At 40.7% G+C, this 25,890-nt stretch overlaps 1 protein-coding gene across 1 annotated transcript in view; it reads left to right on the top strand.

The window, feature by feature from the left end:
• Positions 1-2,056: 2,056 nt before the first annotated feature.
• The window catches only part of DOCK3 (dedicator of cytokinesis 3), a 460,033-nt gene continuing 436,199 nt past the window's right edge, over positions 2,057-25,890 (top strand). Inside the window, exon 1 of the mRNA XM_058559633.1 lies at positions 2,057-2,376. Coding sequence (XP_058415616.1) covers positions 2,340-2,376 — 37 coding nt within the window. The 5' untranslated portion in view covers positions 2,057-2,339. The remainder of the gene's footprint in view (positions 2,377-25,890) is intronic.

Here is a 25,890-nt window from a genome sequence, read left to right on the forward strand (position 1 = left end):
AGCAGATGCTGTGGGTATAGGAGAGCAGGTGCATAGTCCTGCTGAAGCCTGATTCTCTACGACATGTGCTATGCCCTTTTGCTTCAATTCAAGAAAACAATCTAAATTTAGTACTAACAGGCTCCATAGAAGTCTGAGACTTTTCAGATGCCCTCCTTCTCACCTTGGCCCCCTTTCTTTCCCCTTGGCCGGTTGGGATTAATGACCTCCCATCCCCGAGCTGAGGTGTGCAGTGGTGGATTGGGACTGTCTTTGTCTGGGGAAGCCATCATCTAAGATGGACTCAGACTGGGAACAAAAGAGTAAACTTCGAGAAAACCAGTCCTTAGGCTCTGAGACCGTCATCAGGTACATCAGCCAATGGAGTGGAACTAGATGATGAAATAAGAGCTTTAAGGTTGTTCAGAAGGTCTGTGTAACCTGGCCCTACTTGCTGGATAGCTCCTTGGAGAAAGCTTTGCAGGAATGTGGCTTCATTCCATGCCACACATTCCATAGTGGCCATTGGGCAGGGGTCTATCTTCCTGGAACAGTTAGTTACATAAATAAGGATATCTCTTTTACTATGTTCTTGGACCAAAAAATAAAAAAATGTGTCTAGCTATTGAGAAACTCAATCACTTACAGAACATTTTCCTGGGGCAGGATTGGGCAGCCTTCATTGGTGAGAGGAGGAGTCTATAGGTCAGGAGCTGGGAGTCTGTGGCAATAATCTGGGTGAGCACAGTTAGGCTTAGGAATAGTAACCAATCATAAAGGACATTGTGAAGGAAGAATCAACAAGATCTGTTGATTCCAAGATATTCTTATATTAGTCTTATTTCCTACTCAACAAGTGTATGTCAGGTGCTGGGCTGGGTGCTGAGGGACCAGAAAGATGACTTTAGCCTGGAACTTGCTTTTTGGGAGCTGAGAGTCTTATGGGAGAAATAAGACACAAAGGCACAGCTTGAATCCCAGGCAAAAGAGGGCTGGATCCGGTCTGCTAGCTGCAGGATCAGGGAAAGTTTCCTGGAAGTGAGGTGCTGAGCTGGGCTTTAAAGAGTAGGGGTGTCCAAGAATGATAGTGAGCGATGACACTAGGGTTTTGATTTGATAGTGCTGGTGACAGAGATGGCTGGATCTGCTGGGATGAGGGCTGGGAACACCATGTGGTCCAGATGTAAGTGGAAAGGAGAAGTCCTGCAGCTGCCAGGACTATCCTAGTCTTTGATGAGTGGCTGACCTAGGGTCACAAGATGATATTTGTAGGCATAAGAGTGAACGGATTCTTAGGGAGGAGAGAAAGGAGTAAAGTTTCAGGACCTAGCCAGAAATTCAGAATGACTTGGAAAGCAGAGACTTAGGAACAGTAGAAGCGGTGCCCAGAGCAGGAACCCCGGATCCCAACGAGGAACTGCTTCCCACTAGGAAGGCTGCTGTGATTGTTCAGGCCCAAACATTTACCGCGCAGCCCAACTCAGCGAAACAAGAACCAAGGAGGTGTCAGTTGTTTCGCCTAGAAGGCATCCCAGAGACCCAAGAGCGAGGGGCACGAATATGGCTCACCTGATTCTCCCGCAGCGACCCCACCTTGCGGGCCCCGGAGATGTGCAGGGTGGCTCGCGGGACCTTTCCGGTGATGAGGCCGTGACAGCGCTGTGGGTGACACTAGGATGGGTCTGAAAACGATATCATTCTCTCCCTTCCCAGCTCTTCCCTCTCCGACTAGGGGGGCCGCGACGATCTCGGAGTGCCTGGTAGAAGTCACTGGACGCGGAAGCCCGTGGGGGCCGAGGGCCTCCCACCAGTCCAGCCCTGTCTACTCCATAGCTTGCCGTCACCGAGGGCCCCGGGTGCGCCAAGGAACCCAGTCCTGACCCCCGAGGGGCCGTCCAATCGCCTCTCGCAGATTTCCCTCCCCTGGCGCGCGGCGGCGGCGCGTGGGTTCGCGCGCGGGCTCGGGCGGCGCGAGCCGGGGCAGCGCGAGCCGCCGCGCGCTGAGGAGTGGCGCATGCGCGGGCGTTCCGCAAGCCGGCTGAGCAGAGCCGAGCCGCGCCGACACCGGGAGCCAAGCAGCGGAGCTGTGAGGAGCCGAGTGGCGGCGCGGGAGCGGTGGCGACGGACAGGTGGCGAGCCCTCACCCACACTGCCCGGGACTGCTGGGCTGCCTGCGGAGCCTCGCGGTCCGGACGTGGCGGCGGCATCCCGGACGGCCTGTGAGGGATGCGCCGCCCACTGCCCCGCGCCGCCTGACCGCCCCCGCCTCGGCTCGCGGTGCGTCACAGCCGGGCCCGCGGTCGTCCCCGCCGCGCTGTCGCTTGGCCGCCGCGCCCGCGAGGCCGCCCCCCGGCCCGGCCATGTGGACCCCCACGGAGGAAGAGAAATACGGCGTAGGTAGGTGAGGCCCCGCCCTGGCTGCGGCGGGGTTCTGGGGACGCGCCGCGGCTCTCGACCCCGTGTCGGCCCCGCCTCGATTCGCGCTCCCGCGCCACCGCCCCTGCCCGCAGGTTGCGCGGCCAAGGCTCGGGGTGGGCGCGAGGCAAGCGCGGGGCGGGGGCGGCGCGGGCGCCGGCGCGGGGGTGAGAGCGGGTCTCCCGGCGCGGGGAGGGCGGCAGGGGGCGCTGGCGGCGCGGCCTCGGCAGGTGCGGCCGGCGGGGGGGGCGGGCCAGGCCCCAGCGGCTGCCCGAGGTTTCTAGTGTGGGGCGCGGGGCAGTTTTACTCAAGAAGCCAAATTCTGGGAGTCTGTTTTCTCCACTCCCAAGTCTCAATTTTAATGTTTCTGCAGCTGAGTTGACGAGCCCGATGACTATTTATTTTGGGGCAGGAACCTTAAAAATAAAACGATAAAAAACATTGACATCCTTTTCCCAGTTCAAAATATTGCAGACATTTGACTAAAAATGTTTGATCCGTTTTGATTTGTTTTGCCTTCAGTATTAAAAATAATTACCTTACAGTGGGAGGTGTTTTTGGACATGTCTCAATGTTAAGTTTAGTGTGTATTATAGTCACAGTTTAGTTTAAAAAAAACCCGGTTTTTAGATGAGACCGTTATTCCTTTTAGAATCTTCTGTTAAAAGTGTACAACTCTAGAAGCTAAATAATCCTTATAACGTTCAACTTCTTTAAAAAGAATATTGAATAATTTAAGGGATTGAATATTAGCTTTACTTTTTTTAAAAATTTTTTGTTTTTTAAAATTTTTTGTTTATTGCAGTAACATTGGTTTATAACATTGTATAAATTTCAGGTGTACATCATTATACTTCTATTTCTGCCTAGATTACATCTTGTTCACCACCCAAATACTAATTACAGCCCATCACCACACACACATGCCGAGTTATCCCTTTCGCCCTCCTCCCTCCCCTCATCCCCTCTGGTAACCACCAATCCAGTCTCTGTCTCTATGTGTTTGTTTGTTGTTGTTATTATCTACTACTTAATGAGGGAGATCATAAGGTATTTGACCATCTCCCTCTGACTTATTTCACTTTGCATAATACCCTCAGTGTCCATCCATGGTGTCACAAATGGCTGGATTTCATCGTTTCTAATGGCTGAGTAGTATTACATTGTGTATATATACCACATCTTCTTTATCCATTCGTCCCTTGATGGACTCTTAGGTTGCTTCCAAGTCTTGGCTATTGTGAATAACGCTGCACTGAACACGGAGGTGCATGTATCTTTACGCATTGGTGTCTTCAAATTCTCTGGTTAAATACCCAGCAGTGGAATAGCTGGATCCTATGGTAGTTCTATCCTTAATTTTTTGAGGAATCTCCATACAGTTTTCCATAGTGGCTCCACCAGTTTGTACTCCCACCAGCAGTGTATGCGAGTTCCCTTCTCTCCACATCCTCTCCAACACATGTTGTTTCCTATCTTGTTAATTATAGCCATCTGACGGGTGTGAGGTGATATCTCATTGTAGTTTTGATTTACATTTCCCTGATAGTTAATAATGTTGAACATCTTTTCATGTGCCTCTTGGCCATCTGTATATCTTCTTTGGAGAAATGTCTGTTCAGGTTTGCCCATTTTATAATTGGATTGTTAGTTTTTTTGTTGTTGAGATGCATGAGTTCTTTATATGTTTTGGAGATTAAGCCCTTATCAGATGTATGGTTTGCAAATATCTTCTCCCAGTTGTTAGGTTGTTTTTTCGTTTTGTTGACGGTTTCCTTTGCTGTGCAGCAGCTTTTTAGTTTGATGTAGTCCCATTTGTTTATTTTTTCTGTTGTTTCCCTTGCCCAGTCAGACATGGTGCTTGAAAATATGTTGCTAAGACTGATGTCGAAGAGCATACTGCCTATGTTTTCTTCTAGAAGTTTCATAGTTTCAGGTCTTACATTCAAGTCTTTAATCCATTTTGAGTTAATTTTTGTGTATGGTGTAAGGTAAGGGTCTACTTTCATTTTTTTGCATGTGGCTATCCAGTTTTCCCAGCACCATTCGTTAAAGAGACTTTCTTTTCTCCATTGTATGTTCTTGGCTCCTTTGTTGAAGATTAGCTGTCCATAGATGTGTGGGTTTATTTCTGGGCTTTCGATTGTGTTCCCTTGATGTGTGTGTCTGTTTTTTCTGCCAGTACCATGCTGTTTTGGTTACTATAGCTTAGTAGTATGTTTTGACATCAGGGAGTGTGATACCTCCAGTTTTTTTCTTTTTTCTCAGGATTCTTTTAGCTATTTGGGGTCTTTTGTTCCATATAAATTTTAGGATTCTTTGTTCTATTTCTGTGAAAAGTGTTGTTGTAACTTTGATAGGGATTGCATTGAATCTATAGATTGCTTTAGGAAGTATGGACATCTTAACTATGTTAATTCTTCCAAGCCAGGAGCACGGAACATCTTTCCATTTCTTTGTGTCATCTTCAATTTCTTTCAGCAATGTTTTATAGTTTTCGGTGTACAGATCTTTCACCTCTTTGGTTAAGTTTATTCCTAGGTATTTTATTCTTTTTGTTGCAATTATAAATGGGATTGTATTCTTAATTTCTCTTTCTGCTACTTCGTTGTTAGTGTATAGAAATGCAACTGATTTTTGTATGTTGATTTTGTATCCTGCAACTTTACCATATTCATTTATTACTTCTAAAAGTTTTTTGGTGGATTCTTTAGGGTTTTCTATATATAAAATCATGTCATCTGCAAATAGTGAGAGTTTCACTTCTTCCTTTCCAATTTGGATCCCTTTTATTTCTTTTTCTTGCCTGATGGCTCTGGCTAGGACTTCCAGTACTATGTTAAATAGGAGTGGTGACAGTGGGCATCCTTGTCTGGTTCCTGTTCTTAGAGGGATAGCTTCCAGTTTTTCACTATTGAGGATGATGTTAACTGTGGGTTTGTCATATATGGCATTTATTATGTTGAGGTACTTTCCTTCTATACCCATTTTATTCAGAGTTTTTGTCATAAATGGATGCTGTATCTTGTCAAATGCTTTCTCTGCGTCTATTGAGATGATCATGAGATTTTTATTCTTCATTTTATTAATGTGGTGTATTACGTTGATTGATTTGCGAATGTTAAACCATCCCTGCATCCCTGGAATAAATCCCACCTGATCATGGTGTATAATCTTTTTAATGTATTGTTGTATGTGATTTGGTAGTATTTTGTTGAAGATTTTTGCATCGATGTTCATCAGTGATATTGGCCTGTAATTTTCTTTTTTTTGTGTTGTCCTTGTCTGGTTTTGGTATCAGGGTAATGTCGGCTTTGTAGAATGAGTTAGGGAGCTTCCTCCCCTCCTCAATTTTTTGGAAGAGTTTGAGAAGGATAGGTATTAAGTCTTCTTTGAATGTTTGGTAGAATTCACCAGGGAAGCCGCTTGTCTGCTCCTGGACTTTTATTTTTGGGGAGGTTTTTGATTACTGTTTTGATCTCCTTACTGGTGATTGGTCTATTCAAATTCTCTAATTCTTATTCATCCAGTTTTGGGAGGTTGTATGATTCTAAGAATTTATCCATTTCTTCCAGATTGTCCAATTTGGTGGCATATAGCTTTTCATAGTATTCTCTTATAATCTTTTCTATTTCTGAGGTGTCTGTTGTAATTTCTCCTTTTTCATTTCTGATTTTACTTATTTGAGCTTTCTCTCTTTTTTTCTTGGTGAGTCTAGCTAAAGGTTTGTCCATTTTGTTTATCTTTTCAGAGAACCAGCTCTTGGTTTTATTAATTTTTTCTATTGTTTTTTTAGTCTCTATTTCATTTATTTCTGCTCTGATTTTTATTGTTTCCCTTCTTCTACTGATTTTGGGCTTTGTTTGTTCTTCTTTTTCCAGTTCCTTTAGGTGCATTGTTAGATTGTTTATTTGAGATTTTTCTTGTTTGTTGAGATAGGCCTGTATCGCTATAAACTTCCCTCTTAGAACCGCTTTTGCTGTATCCCATAAATTCTAGCATGTCGTATTTTCATTTTCATTTGTCTCCAGGTATTTTTTGATTTCTTCTTTGATTTCTTCGTTGACCCAGTCATTGTTCAGTAGCATCTTGTTTAATCTCCACGTATTTGTGGTTTTTCTGATTTTCTTCCTATAGTTGATTTCTAGTTTCATACTGTTATGGTCAGAAAAGATGCTTGGTGTTATTTCAGTCTTAAATTTATGGAGACTTGTTTTGTGGCCTAATATGTGATCAATCCTGGAGAATGTTCCACGTGCATTTGAAAAGAACGTATATTCTTTGGTTTTTGGATGGAATGCTCTGTATATATCTGCTAGCTCCATCTGTTCTAGTGTGTCATTTCAGGCCAATGTTTCCTTATTGATCTTCTGTTTGGATGATCTATCCGTTGGTGTAAGTGGAGTGTTCAAGTCCCCTGCTCTTATTCTGTTACTGTCTATTTCTCTTTTTATGTCTGTTAATAATTGCTTTATATATTTAGGTACTCCTACATTGGGTGCGTAGATATTTACAAGTGTTATATCCTCTTGTTGGATTGTTCCCTTGATCGTTATGTAATGCCCTTCTTTGTCTCTTTTTACAGTTTTTGTTTTAAAGTCTGTTTTGTGTGATATGAGTATTGCTACCCTAGCTTTCTTTTCATTGCCATTTGTGTGGAGTATCTTTTTCCATCCCTTCACTTTCAGTTTGTGAGTGTCTTTAGGTCTGAAATGTGTCTCTTGTATGCAGCATATATATGGGTCTTGTTGTTTTACCCAATCAGCCACCCTCTGCCTTTTAATTGGAGCATTTAGTCCATTGACGTTTAAAGTAGTTATTGATATGTACTTAGTGCCATTTTTTAACTTTTTTTTCCCTCAGTGTTTCAGTAGTCCTTCTATGTTCCTTTCTCCTTCTATACAGAATTGATGGTCTCTTTAGTTTGACCTCTGTCTGAAAGCTCTACTCTTTAACTCCCTTCCTCCCTCATTTTATGTTTTTGATATCATGTCTAACCTCTTTTTTGTGCATTTGTATCCATTACCCTCTTATCATGGAAATAGATGATTTTTTTCTATTTGTGGTCTTCTTTTTTCCCCTTAAATCGGTCCCTTTAACATTTCTTGTAGCACTGGGTTCTTGGGGACAAACTCCTTTAATTTTTACTTGTCTGGGAAACTTTTGATCTCTTTCCATTTTGAATAATAACCTTGCTGGGTAGAGTATTCTTGGCTGGAAGTTGTTTCCTTTTAGCACTTTAAATATATCGTGCCACTCTCTTCTAGCCTGTAAGGTTTCTGCTGAGAAGTCAGCTGATAGCCTTATGGGGTTTCCTTTGTATGTAACTTACTTTTCTCTTGTGGCTTTTAGGATTCTCTCTTCATCTTTAATTCTGGACATTTTGATTATGATGTGTCTTGGTGTGGGCCTCTTTGGGTTTATCTTGTTTGGGGCTCTCTGTGCTTCCTGTACCTGGATGTCTGTTTCCTTTCTTAGGTTAGGGAAGTTTTCGTGTATTATTTCTTGAAATAGATGCTCTGCCCCTTTGTCTCGCTCTTCTCCTTCTGGGACCCCTATATCACAGATGTTAGTGTGCTTGATGTTGTCCCAGAGGTCCCTTAGATTGTCTTCACTCTTTTTAATTCTTTTCTCTTTTACCTGTTCAGCTTGGATAATTTCTTCTCTCTTTTGTCCAGCTCGCGGATCTGTTTTTCTGTATCTTCTACTCTGCTTTTGAGTCTCTCTAGTGAATTTTTCATTTCCAATATTGTATTCTTCATTTCTGATTGGTTCTTTTTTATATCTTCCATTTCTTTGTTGACATTCTCACTGACTTCATCCATTCTTCTCCCCAGATCAGTGAGAATCCTTAACACTCTTAGTTTGAACTCTCTGTTGGGTAGGTTGCTCATTTCTGTTTCACTTAGCTCCTTTTCTGGGGTTTTGTCCTGTTCCCTAACTTGGAATGTATTCCTTTGCCTCCTCATTTGGCCTCTTTCCCTGTGCTTGTGTGTACGTATTAGGTAGGTCAGCTATGTCTCCTGCTCTTGGATAGGTCACCTTATGTAAGTGATGCCTTAGGAGGCCTGCAGTGTGCTTCTCTCAGTTCTCAATGTTCCAGGGGTGACCCCTATGTGGTCTACATGTGTCTTTCTGTTGTGGCCTGTTTGCTCTCTCTGTAGGCACCCAGGGAGGCTGAGTTATGCTCCTGGCCAGCTGTTGTAATGCTCAGCTGCTTGTAGTTGTCGTGGGCCCTTCAGTCTCTTTATCAGGTGTGGGGAGCCCCAGCACAGTTGGCTGCAAGTTCTAATACCACATTTGTGTTGCAGTATTTCTTTTAAGTGAGTAGGCCCCCAGCGTGGCAGGTTATTAGGCTCAGGGGCTTACAAATGCTATAAGCCTCCAGGCTTTAGGTCTCTTGTCAGCTCTCTGAGGATTGCAGCTGGGTGGAGCTAGCCTCAGGCACGGGAGCACCCAATTGTTTCAGGCTTTGGAAGGTGGGGCACACCCCCTATGTGGGTCTTTGAGAAGCACAAATCTTCTGCAGCTGACAAGTCCTGCCACCCACAGGTCCACACACACAGTCCTGGCCCATGTGCGCTCCCCGACCTCCTGAAGTGGACCCAGTCTCTCCATGACAGGAGCCCCACACACTCCACCACCGCCCCACACTCTCCACCTGCTCCTTGTGCATGCCCTGCTGCACTGAAGTGGGTTCAGTTGCCAGGCTGCAGAGAATCCAGTCACCAATCTATGCAGGCCCACAAGTTGCCTGAGGGCTTGTTGTTGTGTGGGGCCAGTCTCTAGGGTGGGCTGCCTGCCCTGGCTGAGCTGGATTAAATCGGTGCTCTAGCGGGTGGGGCAGACCCTGGGCTAGCAGGCCCCAGGGACAACTCCAATGGCGTCTGTGTCAGCATGCCCACACCAGGCCACAACAACCGCCGCCGCCAATGTCCCAGTCCCTGGAGAGGTCTCACCTCTCACTGCAGTGCACTCAGAGCCTATCAGGTAAGTCTCTTCACCAAAGCACTGTGCACCATTCTTTCTGGTGGTTTTAGGTTGCTTTCTGAAACTGGTGAGTTTGCATGTGGGTCCTTTAAGAGCCGGTTTTAATTTCTTTGTGAACCAGCTTTTCTGGGGGTACTCTCCAATGTTTTAGTAGCAGGCAAAGTCAGATATTATGCCACTTGTCTCGACTGTGTTGGGTCCACAAAATGCCTACAGCAGGAGCGCTCCCCGGCTCAGGGCCCCGCTCCTCCAGGAACTGCTGTGTACTTTTGGGCCGTGAAGCGCTGCGGCTGGTGAAGGCGGTGTTTTTTCTCTGCAGAAAGGAGTTTCTGCCTCTTCCATCTCAATTAGGATTGTCGTTTGTTCCAGGAGTTCCTCTTATCCAGTTTTCATTTCTCTCTCAGGGGTAATTTTTCCATGTGTAGTTGTAAATTGGCTGTGTCCGTGGGAGGAGGTGAGTTCAGAGTCTGCCTACGCCGCCGTCTTGACTTCTCTCCCCTTAGCTTTACTTTTATAATGTTAGTGTTTTGTTGCAATTACGTGATAGAAGAGTTCAGCCACATTGCATTATTGTAAGTCACCTGTCATCTTGTTCAGTTAGAAACAGATTTAAAATATTGAGTGTACAGGTTTTTTTCTTTCCCCTAAGCCTGTAATGGAAAACTGTAAATAGGGAATCTGTCTAAACAGATTTTTGTTTCCCATTTTTTACTGCAGTTCAATCAAGATTTAGTTCACAATTCACCGCAAAATAACTTTTTAAGCTGGCAGTAGTAACAAACGTTTAGGAATACCATCAGGCAAGTTATCATGTGAGATTGAATTTCTTTAAATATAAGGAACCTGCAGAGAGATCTTCTATGCTGCTAGAAAATCTTGTTTTGAAAGGTAACATTCTGAACTTTTTAATTAGCTGTGCTATAATGGCATGATAACGTGCTAGGATGGAAGTGATAAAAGAACCCCTAGTCTCTGTTGAGGAGGAATTGGGAAATGATGCAAAGAGCCGGGATTCACCTCTGGGGACATTTTACCCTTTCTCTTAGAGCATTCCCTAAATACTAAGTAGATTTTGTGTGATGAAAAGTCGATGGTTTATCTTCCCCATAACTTGCTCTCAGAACTGCTTAGCTAGAATAACAAATAATTGATGTGAAAGTGGTCAACTGTCTGGTGGCACCTAAGTAATAATTACTTTCCTTCTGGGAAGGAACCCGTGAGTAGTGGAGTTAGCAGAGTTCTGAGTCCTGGCTTCTCTTTACTGCTGTTGTGGGCAAGTTATTGAACATCGTTTTCTTAATGTGTAAATTGGGGATAATATTTACCTACAGGGTTGTGAAAATCAAATGAGAGCATACCAAGTGCTTAATAAATGTTAATTTTTTCTTTTCTCTGTGGTACTTGGAGTAATGATAACACTAAGTATTTCCTCAGGTGTGTTAGTTCTGAGGAGGCAATGTAAGATAATCAAGATAGGCGTATGTGAATCTCATAGCACTGGGATTTGGTGTGTGATTTACTCAGGAAGATGGAATGAAATTCTTTTATTCCTAGGACTGTGGGTTTAGCTTTAGAAAGATTATTTCCTCTGGAGGGGCACTGCATTGGACACAGGGCAGGACTTAAATGCTTGTTACATGGGAGAGAGAGTTATTCTGAAGACATTAGCAGCTGTGATTTAGTGTAATTTAGATGCCTGTTTTGCCAAACAAGGCAACTCTTCCTACTTTTCTCAGCTTTCTTCTACTGTCTCTTCCTCAGTTATAGTCTGAAAGTTCTTGTATAAGTTGTTCAAAACTCAGGATACATTTTTTTTTCATAAGCATGGCAAAGCCAGTCTCCTAGGACTTTTCATAAAATTCAGTTCAATCTATAAAGTAGCTTAAATATTGTACTTGCAATGAGAAAAATAGTCAATGAAAAATGGTATGTTAGCTGCATTATTTGCTTAATTGCTAGCTTGAAACCATTATCGTTATTTGTATGAGAAAATGTTTTGAGTTTCAGCCAACTTGGAGCACAGATTTCTATCTCTGCTTCCTAACCTGTAATCCTTACAGCAAGGAGGGAAAACTTATACCTACTTCCCACCAATTTGGAGAAATGGCTCGGGTGTTGGTGAGGGAAGGAGTCCCCTGTTGCAGCAGTGCAAAGGAGATTTTTCCACTGCAGCTCTTCATTTGTATTTGACATTGGTAAGGTTTTTGAGATCCTGTGGTAATATCTTACTGCCTTTTAGATTTTTTATAATATAGGTTATAACATTTTCAAATTATTTGATTTATTTACTTAGGACTAGGTGATATCTGAGCTTCCCTTTCCTTTGTAATATTCTGTGATTGACTTTAGAGGGAGGGGAGGAAACTACCTTTTTTTGAGGATCAGTGATGGCCCTGTCAATGTGCTGGGAATTCTCACTCATGTTATACCATGTAGATTCCCAGAGCAGTCCTAATGTTATCTTCATTATTACAGATGAAGAAACTGGATCTCAGAGGGTGTTTAGTCCTTTTCGTCCTTCAACAATTGAATATTCTCCTTAATTTTCTGCTTGGCAATGGGCAGTATTTTGTGATATACTTGACTTGTGTTGTTCTTCTCTGGTAGTACAAGGAGGTGTTCTTTCCTGAACCCTTTAGACCATGTTCTGACTCCTTATGTCTCCTTCTCTCTTAGAGACTGGCAGCTTTCCTTTCTGTTGCCATGAATGCTTGGAAAGCCCTGCATCCTTAGATTCTTTATTTTACTTTTCCAAGAAGTTTCCTCTTCTAAAGTGCATTCGGTGAGAAAAATCCAACCATTTTTTTGTGAAATACTGTCTTTTCCCATATTGATTGCACCCAAACTGCCAAATATAGAAACCAAAGACCAAGAAAATACTTTTCCCATCTTCTAACAGCAGCAGCAGCAGCAGCAGCAAATACCAGCAGCAAATAAGACATGAATGTTTGTAATTAAACTCCTAAAATAGAATAGCAGCAAAGATTTGAGTGCGTATGCATTAGTTTGGCATCTTAGAAGTGGAAGCTACTTCAGAAGGACATCTTGTTTATTTTGCTGTCATGAAGTAAATTTTTTAATAATTTGGCCCATTTGTTGCTTATTTTTTCCTAATCCCCACTTAGGAGACCATGAAACCTTTTCCACATTACCAACCAGAATACCTTATGTTTTAGTTTTGTAATGTTACTTTTTTTTTTTTCTAATTTAAAAAGTAATGCATATTTTTTGCCCTACTTTTACCTGATTTCCTTTTTCTTGCTTTTTCCCAGATAGGAAAAAGAAAGCACTTTTTTTTTTTTAAAAGCTCTGAATCCTAAAAAGAAATTTAACTTATAAAGATCCTGTGGTGCAGAGGCATCTGAAGGTGGGGAGGGAATAGATCCATGAAACCAGATCTGAAAGAACCAGTGTTCACAAAATTTCACTAAGTCTGTTGGTAAATGGGCTACAAGTCAGTGAAATAGTATGAGGGTCATGGGCAGTTTAGTTACTTACTCCATGAGGGAATTCCAGCCTTGAAGCCTCTGCAAGGACCCCAGACCTTTGAGAGGTAAAGACATCCACTTAGGGTAGAGAAGATGTCATATACCCAGGACTTAATTTTGTTCTGAAAAGCAAGGATGTGCTCAGTGTTTTATGATCAGGAGATGAGTGTTTACAGGGAACTTCCACATCATGATTCTGCTTGAGCCTTACACCATAATATCTCTCTCTCCTCTTTTTTAAACTAAACAGATGAGAAAGAAACTTTAGCTGAGAGAAGTTGTGATTGATTTAAGGTATTTAAGCCAGTGAAGTGCTGAGTTGAAATTTGAACCCAGGACTTGGGGATTCTAAACCAAAATTGCTTTTGTTACACCATGTTGCCTCTGAAAGAAATTTGTCAGTAGTGTATGTCTCTGGTTCAAAAGATAAGGCATTCACTACAGATTTTTCAATTTAAACTGGATAGTTACATTTAAGCAATTTTATTTCTATATTAAACATTTTTATAAGATTGTATAGTATTTGTTGTTCTGCTTCTGAATGTAATGATTTGCATTGAAAATGAATACAGATTCAGGGCACGACAAGTCAGAAGGCAGGTTTTTAAACTGTCCTGAGGAATGTATTGGGTACTATTGCTCTCTTTTTAAGCTACTGTTAGTAGGGAGGAAAGAAGTTGAATTTAGCAAACATTTATTGAGTGCCTCCTCAAAAGGTCTTTGTTTTGATCTGTCATTCTATAAAGCAAAAGGAAATAATCAATAGGAAATTATCAACTTTTTGAATAGAAAAGTCAATATGTAACAATATTTTATAGCCTATTCACATGTTACAGTTCATTTTATCATACAGTGTTCTAAGAATGTGCTTTAGAAACATTAAGCTAAATTGTAAACATGACACCATTTTCTATCTAGCATTTTTAGATGCATTGGGAGGCGTGACAGTCTCAAAAGAATGGTCATTGAGGTTGAAAATACTTTATATTCATACCATATTTTTACATTAGTCTTATTTTAATTTTTCATAGTCTGTAATTTGAATCTTTTTGTGAATTCTTGTCTTTATTCCTGATGATAAGACATTAGTCCCAATGTGTAAGCATTATTGGATGTGCTATATTAGGGTTTTAATTCCACTGTTAGGCTTTTACTGTAATGAACAAACCTGTTTATGATTATGCTCTCAAGACTTTCGTAACCTCTCTTGACAGATTTTGTATGAAAAAGCAAGGTTTTTTTTCACATAAGGCTCTGGAAAGCTAAAAAAATTTCATAAATACATTGCCAGATTATTTTAGCTGTGGCCCAGGTACTTGCAGTTGATTTGCTGTATCACACATTAGGATACTCTAGTGAAGATAATTACTATATTGGGAAATGTCATTCAGAAGCTTCCTGTTTTCCTACTAATCTACAATGGAGTAAAATCCCAACCTCCTGCTACCATCTGTTTCTCCCTCTCTCTTCAAAACTCGTTCATAAGCTCTTGCTGATTGATGAGTGAGGACCAAAATTCATGGAAGAATTAGCGTATGATAAATGCAGAACTTTATAGACTTAATATCATACCTCAAACAGATGTGCATTTGGCCTTTATTCAAATACATTTAATGACGGTGCCCTCACCACTTTTTGGGGCAGCTCATTTTATTGTAGACAGTTGTGATTAGAACATTCTTCCTCATTGAATAGAATAGACTTCCTGTAACTTCTTATACGTCCGTGTTCTGTGTCTACATATAAATAATTTGCATCATAGCCCTTCAGTAATTCATAAAATTTTAGAATTGTAAGGGATCTTAGAGATAATAGGTTTTTTTTTTTTTTTGTGAGGAAGATCAGCCCTGAGCTAACATCCATGCCAGTCCTCCTCTTTTTGCTGAGGAAGACTGACCCTGAGCTAACATCCATGCCAATCTTCCTCCACTTTCTGTGGGACGCCACCACAGCATGGCCTGACAAGCAGTGCATCGGTGCGCGCCCGGGATCCGAACCCAGGCCCCCAGCAGCAGAGCGCGCGCACTTAACCGCTACTCCACGGGGCCGGCCCCGACCTATTTGTACTTTACACTTTAGCCAAACTGAACTTTCCCCAAGTCCTTCTGTCTGGACTTCATTATACCAGTGCTGCCATGTGCCAGGACTATTTGCTACCTATTAAACACTTCCTGTTATTTGTTGCATCACGTCTTTGTTGATATTATTCCTTCTACTTGGGGGCTTTTCCCCTGTCGTCATCGCTCAGTGTTTCCTATGTGTCAAGGCTCCTTTCGTATATTGCTATCTTTGTATATCTTTTTCTAGACCTTCAACATATCCCTCTCTTTCTCCACCCAGAGAGATTTTGTCCTTTTAGATTCTGTGATAGTTTGTGCCTTACAGTGGTATATTTCTTTTATCCTCTTCCATTAGACTAATGTCTTTCCAACTTTTGACTATGACCTACAACAAGAAATACGTTTGAAATTATCTCTTATGTGTTATCTCATGTGTATATACATATCTCTTATGTGTATATATATCTCTCTTATGTGTATATACGTATGTATATATACATATATATGTATGTATATGAAAAAGTTAAAGTTTCATAATATAGTACTTACTGTGTATTTTGTACAGTGTACTCTGATATTTTCTATTCATTTCTATTTCGTTAAAAAATATTGGTGGTAACTCACTCAATTGCTTTTGTGACCCATGGTTAAAAAAACACTATGCTATAAATTCTCAAAAGTAAGGATTGTGCCATATTTATTGTTGTATATTCTTGACAGACATAACTCAGTACCAGGCATGTAGAAGGTTTTATACACGTATTTGTAGCATTGAATCGGATATTTTTTGTTAATGTGGCGTAAAGCCTGATTTTTGGAGACTTTTGAGCTGCCATGTCATACTGATTACTCAGATTGAATTTATAACAAGTAAACTCTAGGTTTTATTTCATATGAGCTGAAATCAAGCTAGATCTCCTCCATCTTGAACTTGTATGATTGATAATAAATGTAAAATTTTAGTTTCATTTTTTAAAGATTTTACAGTTATTTCCATTACATTTCATTGAGGGGGAGCATATTTGGCTTGCGTCTGTTGGTTCTAAGTTTGGGGGGGCGGCGACTAGATGTATTTGGCTTGTCAGTACATCCTGTCAAGTCTTTTTGAAGCTTGAGTTTCTGATCCCACGTTATTCTCTTTTATTTGAACCTTTATCTACACAATTGATAAACCTGTCTTCTGTTTTTTTCCAAGTGTCTGATAAAAATGTTGAACAGAATCAGAAAACATTTTATTGTCTAGAGGGAAGTGTACAGTTTATAAAAAAGTAGATTTTGTTGTGTCGTGTTTTGAGTACAAATTATCTGGATAACTTATTGAACATTTCACGGCAGTGCCAGCTGTGCCACCTTTGTGAACCTAACAGTATTTGGGGTTAGAGTGGACTCCTGACCAGACCATGGTCTATAGCTAAGGAGGAAAGATGCTGTTAAGAGGTCTCTGTGGCCTTAATTTTAAGTGTGGGGAGTGACAAATTTTAGCGTTGAAAAGATAAGTCCATTTTCATCTTTATGTACAGGAGGGAAGGTGGCACCAAACTTTTCTTGAGTTTTGTTTCTGACATTCTCTCCACATTTCCTACACTCTAGGTATGCTGGACAACTCACCCTTTTCCAGGCAGGCCTATAGCTTTCCTACTTTTGTTGCTTTTCTCAGGTTGTTGTAATATGACAGGAATGCAATGACTATCATTCTCTGCTTGGGGAGTGCCAACTTAAAAAGCTCAAAAGTCATCTCTTCTTTGATGCCTTCCCAAGCTCTGCCTACTATAAATAAGCACTGCTTCTTGCTCCTACAGCAGTTGGTACCAATCTCTAGTATGGCACTTATCCCTTTAGATCATGCTTAATTGCATCTCCTTGCCTCAGGAGATTGAGCTTCCCCAGGAGAGGAACTTTGTTCTTCATATTTGTAACTCTGGGATCTAGCACGTAGTCAGTGATCAATAAATGCTTAATTAGGAGTCCAACCTAGTGAAGAGTTTTATTTTGTTTTGTTAATCTTGATAGTATTTTAAAAGGTAGGCTGCAAATCTAATAATACTTAGTCGTTAGAAATTTGTGACATCACGAATAGACTTTTTTTCTTGGCCTTTCTCTTTCTGAGGCTGTTAGGAAGGTTTACTGCTCAGAGCAAATGACTGATTTTGGGTGGTAGCCTTAGGATTCCAGTATGAATTCATCTCACCTAGAGTTTCACAGTTATTACAACAGTGATTTGGAAATCTTATAGCAGGTAATTGGGATGCAGTTTGAACTTACCCCAACAGTACCTCTTCCATTTGACATCTTTGGTGAAGCTGTGTTTTGGATGAGTGACTTTTCCAGAGAACTCAAGGTTAAACCTTTAAAAGCACCAAGAGGCCGGCCCCATGGCTTAGCGGTTAAGTGTGTGGGCTCCACTTCTGGCAGCCCGGGTTCGGATCCCGGGCGCACACCGACGCACCGCTTCTCCGGCCATGCTGAGGCCGCGTCCCACATACAGCAACTAGAAGGATGTGCAGCTATGACATACAACTATTTACTGGGGCTTTGGGGGGAAAATAAATAAATAAATAAATAAAATCTTAAAAAAAAAATAAATAAAAGCACCAAGAAAAGATTTTGTCTTTTCTGTTGGAATTTTTTCTAAAATATAATGTATTCTATTCTTTCCTGTATTGTGAATTTAATATGTTGAATACCATTGAGCTTTTTCTTTTTCTGTATAACATTTCCCCTCTGATTACATAACATACATATTCGTTATAGAAATGTCGGTAGGGCCGGCCCCGTGGCTTAGAGGTTAAGTGCGCGCACTCTGCTGCTGGTGGCCCGGGTTCGGATCCTGGGTGTGCACTGACGCACCGCTTCTCCAGCCATGCTGAGGCTGTGTCCCACATACAGCAACTAGATGGATGTGCAGCTATGACATACAACTATCTACTGGGGCTTTGGGGGGAAAAATAAATAAATAAATAAAATTATAAAAAAAAAAAGAAATGTCGGTAAATATAGGAAAAAACACAAAAAAGAAAATAAGGATATCGTATTTTTGTTACCCTGATATAAACCCTCTCAACATATTAGTATAGTTTTCCAGTCTTTTTTCTGTTTATACATTTAAGTAGGCATTTAAAATAAATTTAGGACCATACTGTATATATTGTCTAATAATCTTTTAAATCTGTTGCACTATAAAGATTTTCTTATGTCTGGAATGTTCATTGTTTTAATGACTGCTGTTTCATAATATGGTTGTACTATAATTTAATCTATTTTTGAGCAGTTGGTTGTTTGAAGTTAACTATTGCCAGGACAGTGAGGGTACTTGTTTCTCTGTTCCATTGTCAGCATAGGGCATTATTTCCTCTACAGATTTGCATTTTCAAAAATTAAAATTGATACATGCTTGAGAGGAATAAATCCTCAAGCATTACAAAAATAAAATGTTCCCTACTACCGGTTCAACTTCTTGGGCATCAATTGTTTAACTGAACTTACTGATAATTTGGCACTGTTAATACAAACAAGTGATTATCATATTAATACAGTGGTACTTGTTTGCTTCCCAACTGAAATCCCTAGGAAAATCACTAATTCCAGTTAGTGGTTCTATTGTTTGTTTGTTTTTTTCTCATCTGGCTGTGATGCTGTCAGGGAATTTGGGGGGATATGTGGGACTCTGATTCACTGATGTAACTTGATTCACTGATATAACTTGAAATGGTATTTTTGTTTTTTCTGGGTGTTCTTTCTATCTCTGTATATTTCTTTTCCCTGTAGCTACTTCAAGTATTATCCTTTTCTTTTTCGTCAGCTACTTATTGCTCTATGCTTTTCTCCTCAGCCATACATTTGCAAGTTAGACCTGAATTGAACTTGTTCAAGGGAAACTGGGTAATCAGTTTCGTGAAAAAACTAAAGGCGAGGAGGCGGGGGCAAGGAGGTGGCCGGCCCAGTGGTGTAGTGGTTAAGTTCGCGTGCTCTGCTTCTGGCGGTCCAGGGTTTGCAGGTTCGGATCCCGGGCGCGGACTGATGCACCGCTTATCAAGCCATGTTGTGGCAGGCATCCCACATAAAGTAGAGGAAGATGGGCACGGATGTTAGCCCAGGGCCAATCTTCCTCAGCAAAAAGAGGAATTGGCAACAGATGTTAGCTCAGGGCTAATCTTCCTCAAAAAAAAAACCCCCCAAAAAACTGAAGCGGCTTCTTTCCACTCCTTTGGAGATTCAGTGCCTTTCTAACAGACTCAGTCCTGTTAAAAGAACTTTCTGATTCATGGTCAAGGTTGAGCTCTCTAGGAATGCCTGCCTTGGGAACAAAAGCTGTTCTCTGGGAGTGATAGAGCCTCATGTAAATTTGGTCTGTGCAGAGGGCAGTTTCTCTTCTGGGTGGGTGCATGTAGACATGACATCTGCAACCGTCTTGTTGTCATGAGGAAAGCCAAGAAGGAGGGGGTTTTGTTTTACTTTTGAGTATGGGAGAGGGAAGAAGCACTGAAGGGTTCTTGGAGCACTATGGATGGAGGGAAGGAATCTTTTTTTTTTTGGTAAGGAAGATTAGCCCTGAGCTAACATCTGTTGCCAGTCTTCCTCTTTTATTTTTGCTGGAGGAAGATTAGCCCTGGGCTAACATCTGTGCCAGTCTTCTTCTATTTTATATGTGGGTTGCCACCACAGCATGGCTGATGAGTGGTGTAGGTCCGCGCCTGGGATCTGAACCCATGAACCCAGGCTGCCGAAGCAGAGCAGGCTAAACTTAACCACTATGCTACAGGGCTGGCCCAGAAGGAATCTTTTGAAAAGAAAGTCTTTTGATGCCTCTAAACATACTGAAATATTTAAGCACGGAGACAATGGTATATGATTTTAGGGAATGATACTGTAGTTGTCCCACAAAGCACTCGTTTTTATTGATTTGCTTTTTCAGAAACCGTAGTAGGTTTCTGTGTTAGGTATGTAGAGTAATGATCTGTTTTAATTGGTTAATTTTTCACCTTGATATTTAAAAATTATTAATTTTTATTTTGGTAAAATAAACATAAAATGTACATTTTACCCATTTTAAGTGTACAATTCAGTGGCACTAAGTACATTCAAATTATTGTATAACTATCACTACTGTTTATTTCCAGAACTCCTTTATCATCCCCAACAGAAACTCTATATTGCTCCCTCCAGCTCCTGGTAACCTCTATTCTACTTTCTGCTTTCTATGAATTTGACTATTCTAGATACTGTATATAAATGAAATCATGCAATATTTGTCCTTCTATTTCTGGCTTATGTTACTTATCATAATGTTTTCAAGGTTCATCCATGTTGTAGCATGTATCAGAATTTCATTCCTTTTTATGACTGAATAATATTCCACTGTATATGTATATATCACATTTGTTTATCCATTTATCTGTTGATGTACACGGGGGTTGTTTCCACCTTTTGGCTCTTGTGAATAAAGCTGCTGTGAACATTGGTGTGCAAGTATCTGAGTTCCTGTTTTCAGTTCTCTTGTGTATATTCCTGGGATTGGAATTGCTGGATCAAATGGTAATTCGATGTTTAACTTTTTGAGAAATTGCGAAAGTGTTTTCCACATTAGCTGTCCCATTTTACGTTACCACCAGCAGTGTGTGAGGGTTCCATATCCTCACCAACACTCATTATTTTCCTTTTTTTGATGATAGGCGTCCTAATAGATGTGAAGTGGTTTTGAAATGGATTTCCTTAATGATTTGTGATGTTGAGCATCTCTTCATCTGCTTATTGGCCATTTGTATATCTTCTTTGGAGAAATAGTCCGTTGTATACATATACCACATTTTGTTGATCCATTCTCTGTTGATGGACATTCAGGTTGTTTCTACCTTTTGGCTATTGCGAGTAATGCTGTAGTGAACATTTGGCATACGCGGTATTTCTGTGACTCCCTGTTTTCAAATCCTTTGGGTATATACCTAGAAGTAGAATTACTTATCATATGGTAATTCTATGTTTAGTTTTTTGAGGAACTGCCGTATTGTTTTCTCTAGTGTCTGTGCCATTTTACTTTCCCACCAGCACTGCACAAGGATTCCAACTTCTCTACATCCTTGCCAATGTTTATTTTTTCATTTTTGAAGGATGTTTTTATAATAGCTATGCAAATGGGTGTGAAGTGGTATCTCATTGTGGCTTTGATTTGCATTTCCCTAATAATTAGTGATGTTGAGCATCTTTCTGTGTGCTTTTGGCCATTTTATGTCTTCTTGGGAGAAATTTCTATTCAAGTGCTTTGTCCATTTTTATTGTTTATTTATTGTGTGTGTGTGTGTGTGTGTGTGTGTGTGTGTATGTGTATGTGAGGAAGATCAGCCCTGAGCTAACATCCAATGCCAATTCTCCCCGTTTGTGCCGTGAAAGATTGGCCCTGGGCTAACATCCGTGCCCATCTTCCTCTACTTTATATGGGATGCCGCCACAGCATGGCTTGACAAATGGTGCGTCGGTTCGCGCCTGGGATCTGAACCTGTGAACCCTGGTCCGCCAAAGTGGAGTGCGCACACTTAACCATTGCGCCACTGGGCCAGCCCCTTTGCCCATTTTTAGATAGATTTTTTTTGTTCTTATTAAGTTGTAGTTCTTTATATATTCTGGATATTAATCTCTTATCAGATACATGATTTGAAAATGTTTTTTCCCGTTCTGTGATTTGTCTTTTCACTCTGTTATACTGTCTTTTGGTATACAAAAGTTTTTAATTTTGATGAAGTCTAATTTATTTATGTTTTCCTTCGTTGCCTGTGCTTTTGTTGTCATATCCAAGAAATCATAGCCAGATCCATCATGAAGCTTTCACCTATGTTTTCTTCTAAGAGTTTTAGAATTTTAGCTTTTACATTTGTCTTTTATCTATTTGAAATTCATTTTTGGGTGTGGTGTTAGGTAAGGGTCCAAATTCACTTCATTCCTTTTATTTCTTTTTCTTTTCTTTCTTTATTTCTTTTTTTTGTGAGGAAGATTAGCCCTGAGCTAACATCTGTTGCCAGTCCTCCTCTTTTTGCTGAGGAAGAGTGGCCCTGGGCTAATGTCTGTGCCCATCTTCCTCTACTTTATATGTGGGATGCCTGCCACAGCATGGCTTGATAAGCGGTGCATAGGTCCGTGCCCAGGATCCGAACCTGTGAACCCTGGCCGCCGAAGTGGAGCACATGAACTTAACTACTACACCACCAGGCTGGCGCCCCAACTTCATTCTTTTGTATGTGGATATCCAGTTTCCCCAGCACCATTTGTTGAAGAGACTGTCCTTCCGCATTGGATGATCCTAGCCCCTTAGTCCGAAGATTGTTTGACCACATTTGCTAGTGTTTGTTTCTGGGCTCTCTATTCTGTTCTGTTGGTGTATATGTCTGTCTTTATTGCTAGTACCACACTGTTTTGATTACTGTAGCTTTGTAGTAGGTTTTGAAATTAGGAAGTGTGAGTCCTCCAACTTTGTCCTTTTTCAAGATTGTTTTGGCTATTTGGAGCCTTTTGTGATTCCATATGAATTTTAGGATGAATTTTGCTATTTTTGCAAAAAATGCCGTTGGGATTTTGATAGGGATTGCATTACATTTATAGATTGTTTTGGGTAGTATTGTTGTCTTAACAATATTAAGTCTTCCAGTCAGTGACCATGGGATGTCTTTATGTTTAAGTTGTTTTTAATTTCTTTTAACAGTGTCTTGTAATTTTCAGCGTCCAGGTCTTTCACTTTTTTGGTTAAATTTATACCTAAGTATTTTATTTTTATGATGCTATTGTAAATGGAATTGTTTTCTTAATTTTGTTTTTGTATTATTCATTGTTAGTGTATAGAAATACAACTGATTTTTATGTGTTAATTTGTATCCTGCAACTGGTAGCTCTAATAGTTTTTTTTGGGGGGGGTGGTATGGATTCTTTAAGGTTTTCTACATGTAAGATCATGTCATCTGTGAATAGAGAGAATTTTACCTCTTCCTTTCCAATTTGGATGCGTTTTGTTTTTTATTCCTTATTTAATTGCTCTGGCTAGAATTTCCAGCACTATGTTGAGTAGGTGAAAGCAGGCATCCTTGTCTTGTTCATGATCTTAGGGTAAAAGCTTTCAGTATTTTGCCATTGAGTATGGTGCTAGCTGTAGATTTTTTCCTTTTGCTTATAAATGACAGAAGTTTATTTCTCACAGTTCTGGAGGCTGGGAAGTCCAAGATCAAGGCACTGGCAGATTTGGTGTCCTGGTGAGAGCCTGTTTCCTCATTCATAGACAACTATCTTTTCTCTGTGTCTTCACATGGCCTAAGGGACAAGAGAACTCTCTGGGGTCCCCCCCTTTTTTTAAATTGAGATTATATTGGCTTACTGTGTAAATTTCAGGTGTACATTATTATATTTCAGGTTCTGAATAGGCTGCATTGTGTTCATTAGCAAGAGTGTAGTCTTTTTTTTTTGGTGAGGAAGATTGGCCCTGAGCTAACATAGGTTGCCAATCTTCCTCTTTTTGCTTGAGGAGGATTGTCCCTGAGCTAACATCTGTGTCACTCCTCCTCTGTTTTGTATGTGGGATGCCGCCACAGCATGGCTTGATGAGCAGTGTGTAGGTCTGCGCCCGGGATCTGACCCTGTGAACCCTGGGCCGCTGAAGCGGAGCGCGTGACCTTACCACTGTGCCACCGGGCTGGCCCCCCAACAGTCTGGTTTTTATCGGTCACCATACATGTGTGCCCCTTTATTCCTTTAGCTCTCACCCCACCGCCTCCTCCTCTGGTAACCACTAATCTGTTCTCCTTATCTATGTGTTTATCTTCCACATATGAGTGAAATCATATGGTGTTTGTCTTTCTCTGTCTGACTTATTTTGCTTAACACAATACCCTCAAGGTCCATCCGTGTTGTTGCAAATGGCACAATTTTGTCATTTTTTATGGCTGAGTAGTATTTCATTGTGGAATTCCACATGTTTTTTATCCATTCATCCACTGTTAAACACTTGGAGTTGCTTCCACATCTTGGCTATTGTGAATAATGCTGCAGTGAACATAGGGATGCATAAATGTCTTTCAATTGTTGATTTCATGTTCTTTGGATAAATACCCAGCAGTGGGATAGCTGGATCATAAGGTATTTCTTTCTTTTTTATTTATTTATTTATTTTTCCCCAAAGCCCCAGTAGATAGTTGTATGTCATAGTTGCACATCCTTCTAGTTGCTGTATGTGGGACGCGGCCTCAGCATGGCCGGACAAGCGGTGCGTTGGTGTGCGCCCGGGATCCGAACCCCGGGCCACCAGCAGTGGAGCGCGTGCACTTAACCGCTAAGCCACAGGCCGGCCCCATAAGGTATTTCTATTCTTAGTTTTTTGAGGAATCTCCATACTGTTTTCCATAGTGGCTGCACCAGTTTGCACTCCCACCAGCAGTGTATGAGGGTTCCCTTTTCTCCATATCCTCTCCAACACTTGTTATTTCTTGTCTTGTTCATTATAGCCATCTGACAGGTGTGAGGTGATATCTCATTGTAGTTTTGATTTGCATTTCCATGATAGTTAATGATGATGAACATCTTTTCATGTGCCTGTTGGCCATCTGTATATCTTTTTTGGAAAAATGTTCATATTCTCTGCCCATTTTTTGATCAGGTTGTTTATTTTTCTGTTGTTGAGTTGTATGAGTTCTTTAGATATTTTGGAAATTAAACCCTTGTCAGATATGTGATTTGCAGATATTTTCTCCTAGTTGGTGGGTTGTCTTTTCATTTTATCGATGGTTTCCTTTTTTTTATTTATTTTTTTTTGCATTTATTTATTTGTATTGCGGTAACATTGGTTTATAACATTATAAATTTCAGGTGTAAATCATTATAATTTTATTTCTGCGTAGATTACATCATGTTCTCTTGTTCACCACCCAAATACTAATTACAATCCATCAGCACACATATGTGCCTAATTATCCCTTTTGCCCTCCTCCCTCCTCTCATGCCCTCTGGTAACCACCAATCCAATCGCTGTCTCTATGTGTTTGTTTATTGTTGTTATTATCTACTACTTAATGAAGGAAATCATACGGTATTTGACCTTCTCTCTCTGACTTATTTCGCTTTACATAATACCCTCAATGTCCATCCATGTTGTCACAAATGGCTGGATTTCATCGTTTCTTATGGCTGAGTAGTATTCCATTGTTTACATATACCACATCTTCTTTATCCATTCATCCCTTGATGGGCACTCAGGTTGCTTCCAAGTCTTGGCTATTGTGAATAACACTGCAATGAACACAGTGGTGCATGTATCTTTATGCATTGGTGTTTTCAAGTTCTTTAGATAAATACCCAGCAGTGGAATAGCTGGATCATATGGTAGTTCTATCCTTGATTTTTTGAGGAATCTCCATACAGTTTTCCATAGTAGCTGCACCAGTTTGCACTCCCACCAGCAGTGTATGAGAGTTCCCTTCTCTCCACATCCTCTCCAACACATGTTGTTTCCTGTCTTGTTAATTATAGCCATTCTGACGGGCGTGAATTGATATCTCATTGTAGTTTTGATTTGCATTTCCCTGATAGTTAATGATGTTGAACATCTTTTCATGTGCCTGTTGGCCATCTGTATATCTTCTTTGGGGAAATGTCTGTTCAGGTCTTTTGCCCATTTTGTAATTGGATTTTTAGTTTTTTTGTTGCTGAGATGCGTGAGTTCTTTATATATTTTGGAGGTTAAGCCCTTATCAGATGTATGGTTTGCAAATATCTTCTCCCAATTGTTAGGTTGTCTTTTCGTTTTGTTGATGGTTTCCTTTGCTGTGCAGAAACTTTTTAGTTTGATGTAGTCCCATTTGTTTATTTTTTCTATTGTTTCTCTTGCCCAGTCAGACATGGTGCTTGAAAATATGTTGCTAAGACTGATGTCGAAGAGCATACTGCCTATGTTTTCTTCTAGAAGTTTCATAGTTTCAGGTCTTACATTCAAG

Source organism: Diceros bicornis, chromosome 2 (assembly GCF_020826845.1).
Source record: "Diceros bicornis minor isolate mBicDic1 chromosome 2, mDicBic1.mat.cur, whole genome shotgun sequence".
Lineage (NCBI taxonomy): Eukaryota > Metazoa > Chordata > Mammalia > Perissodactyla > Rhinocerotidae > Diceros > Diceros bicornis.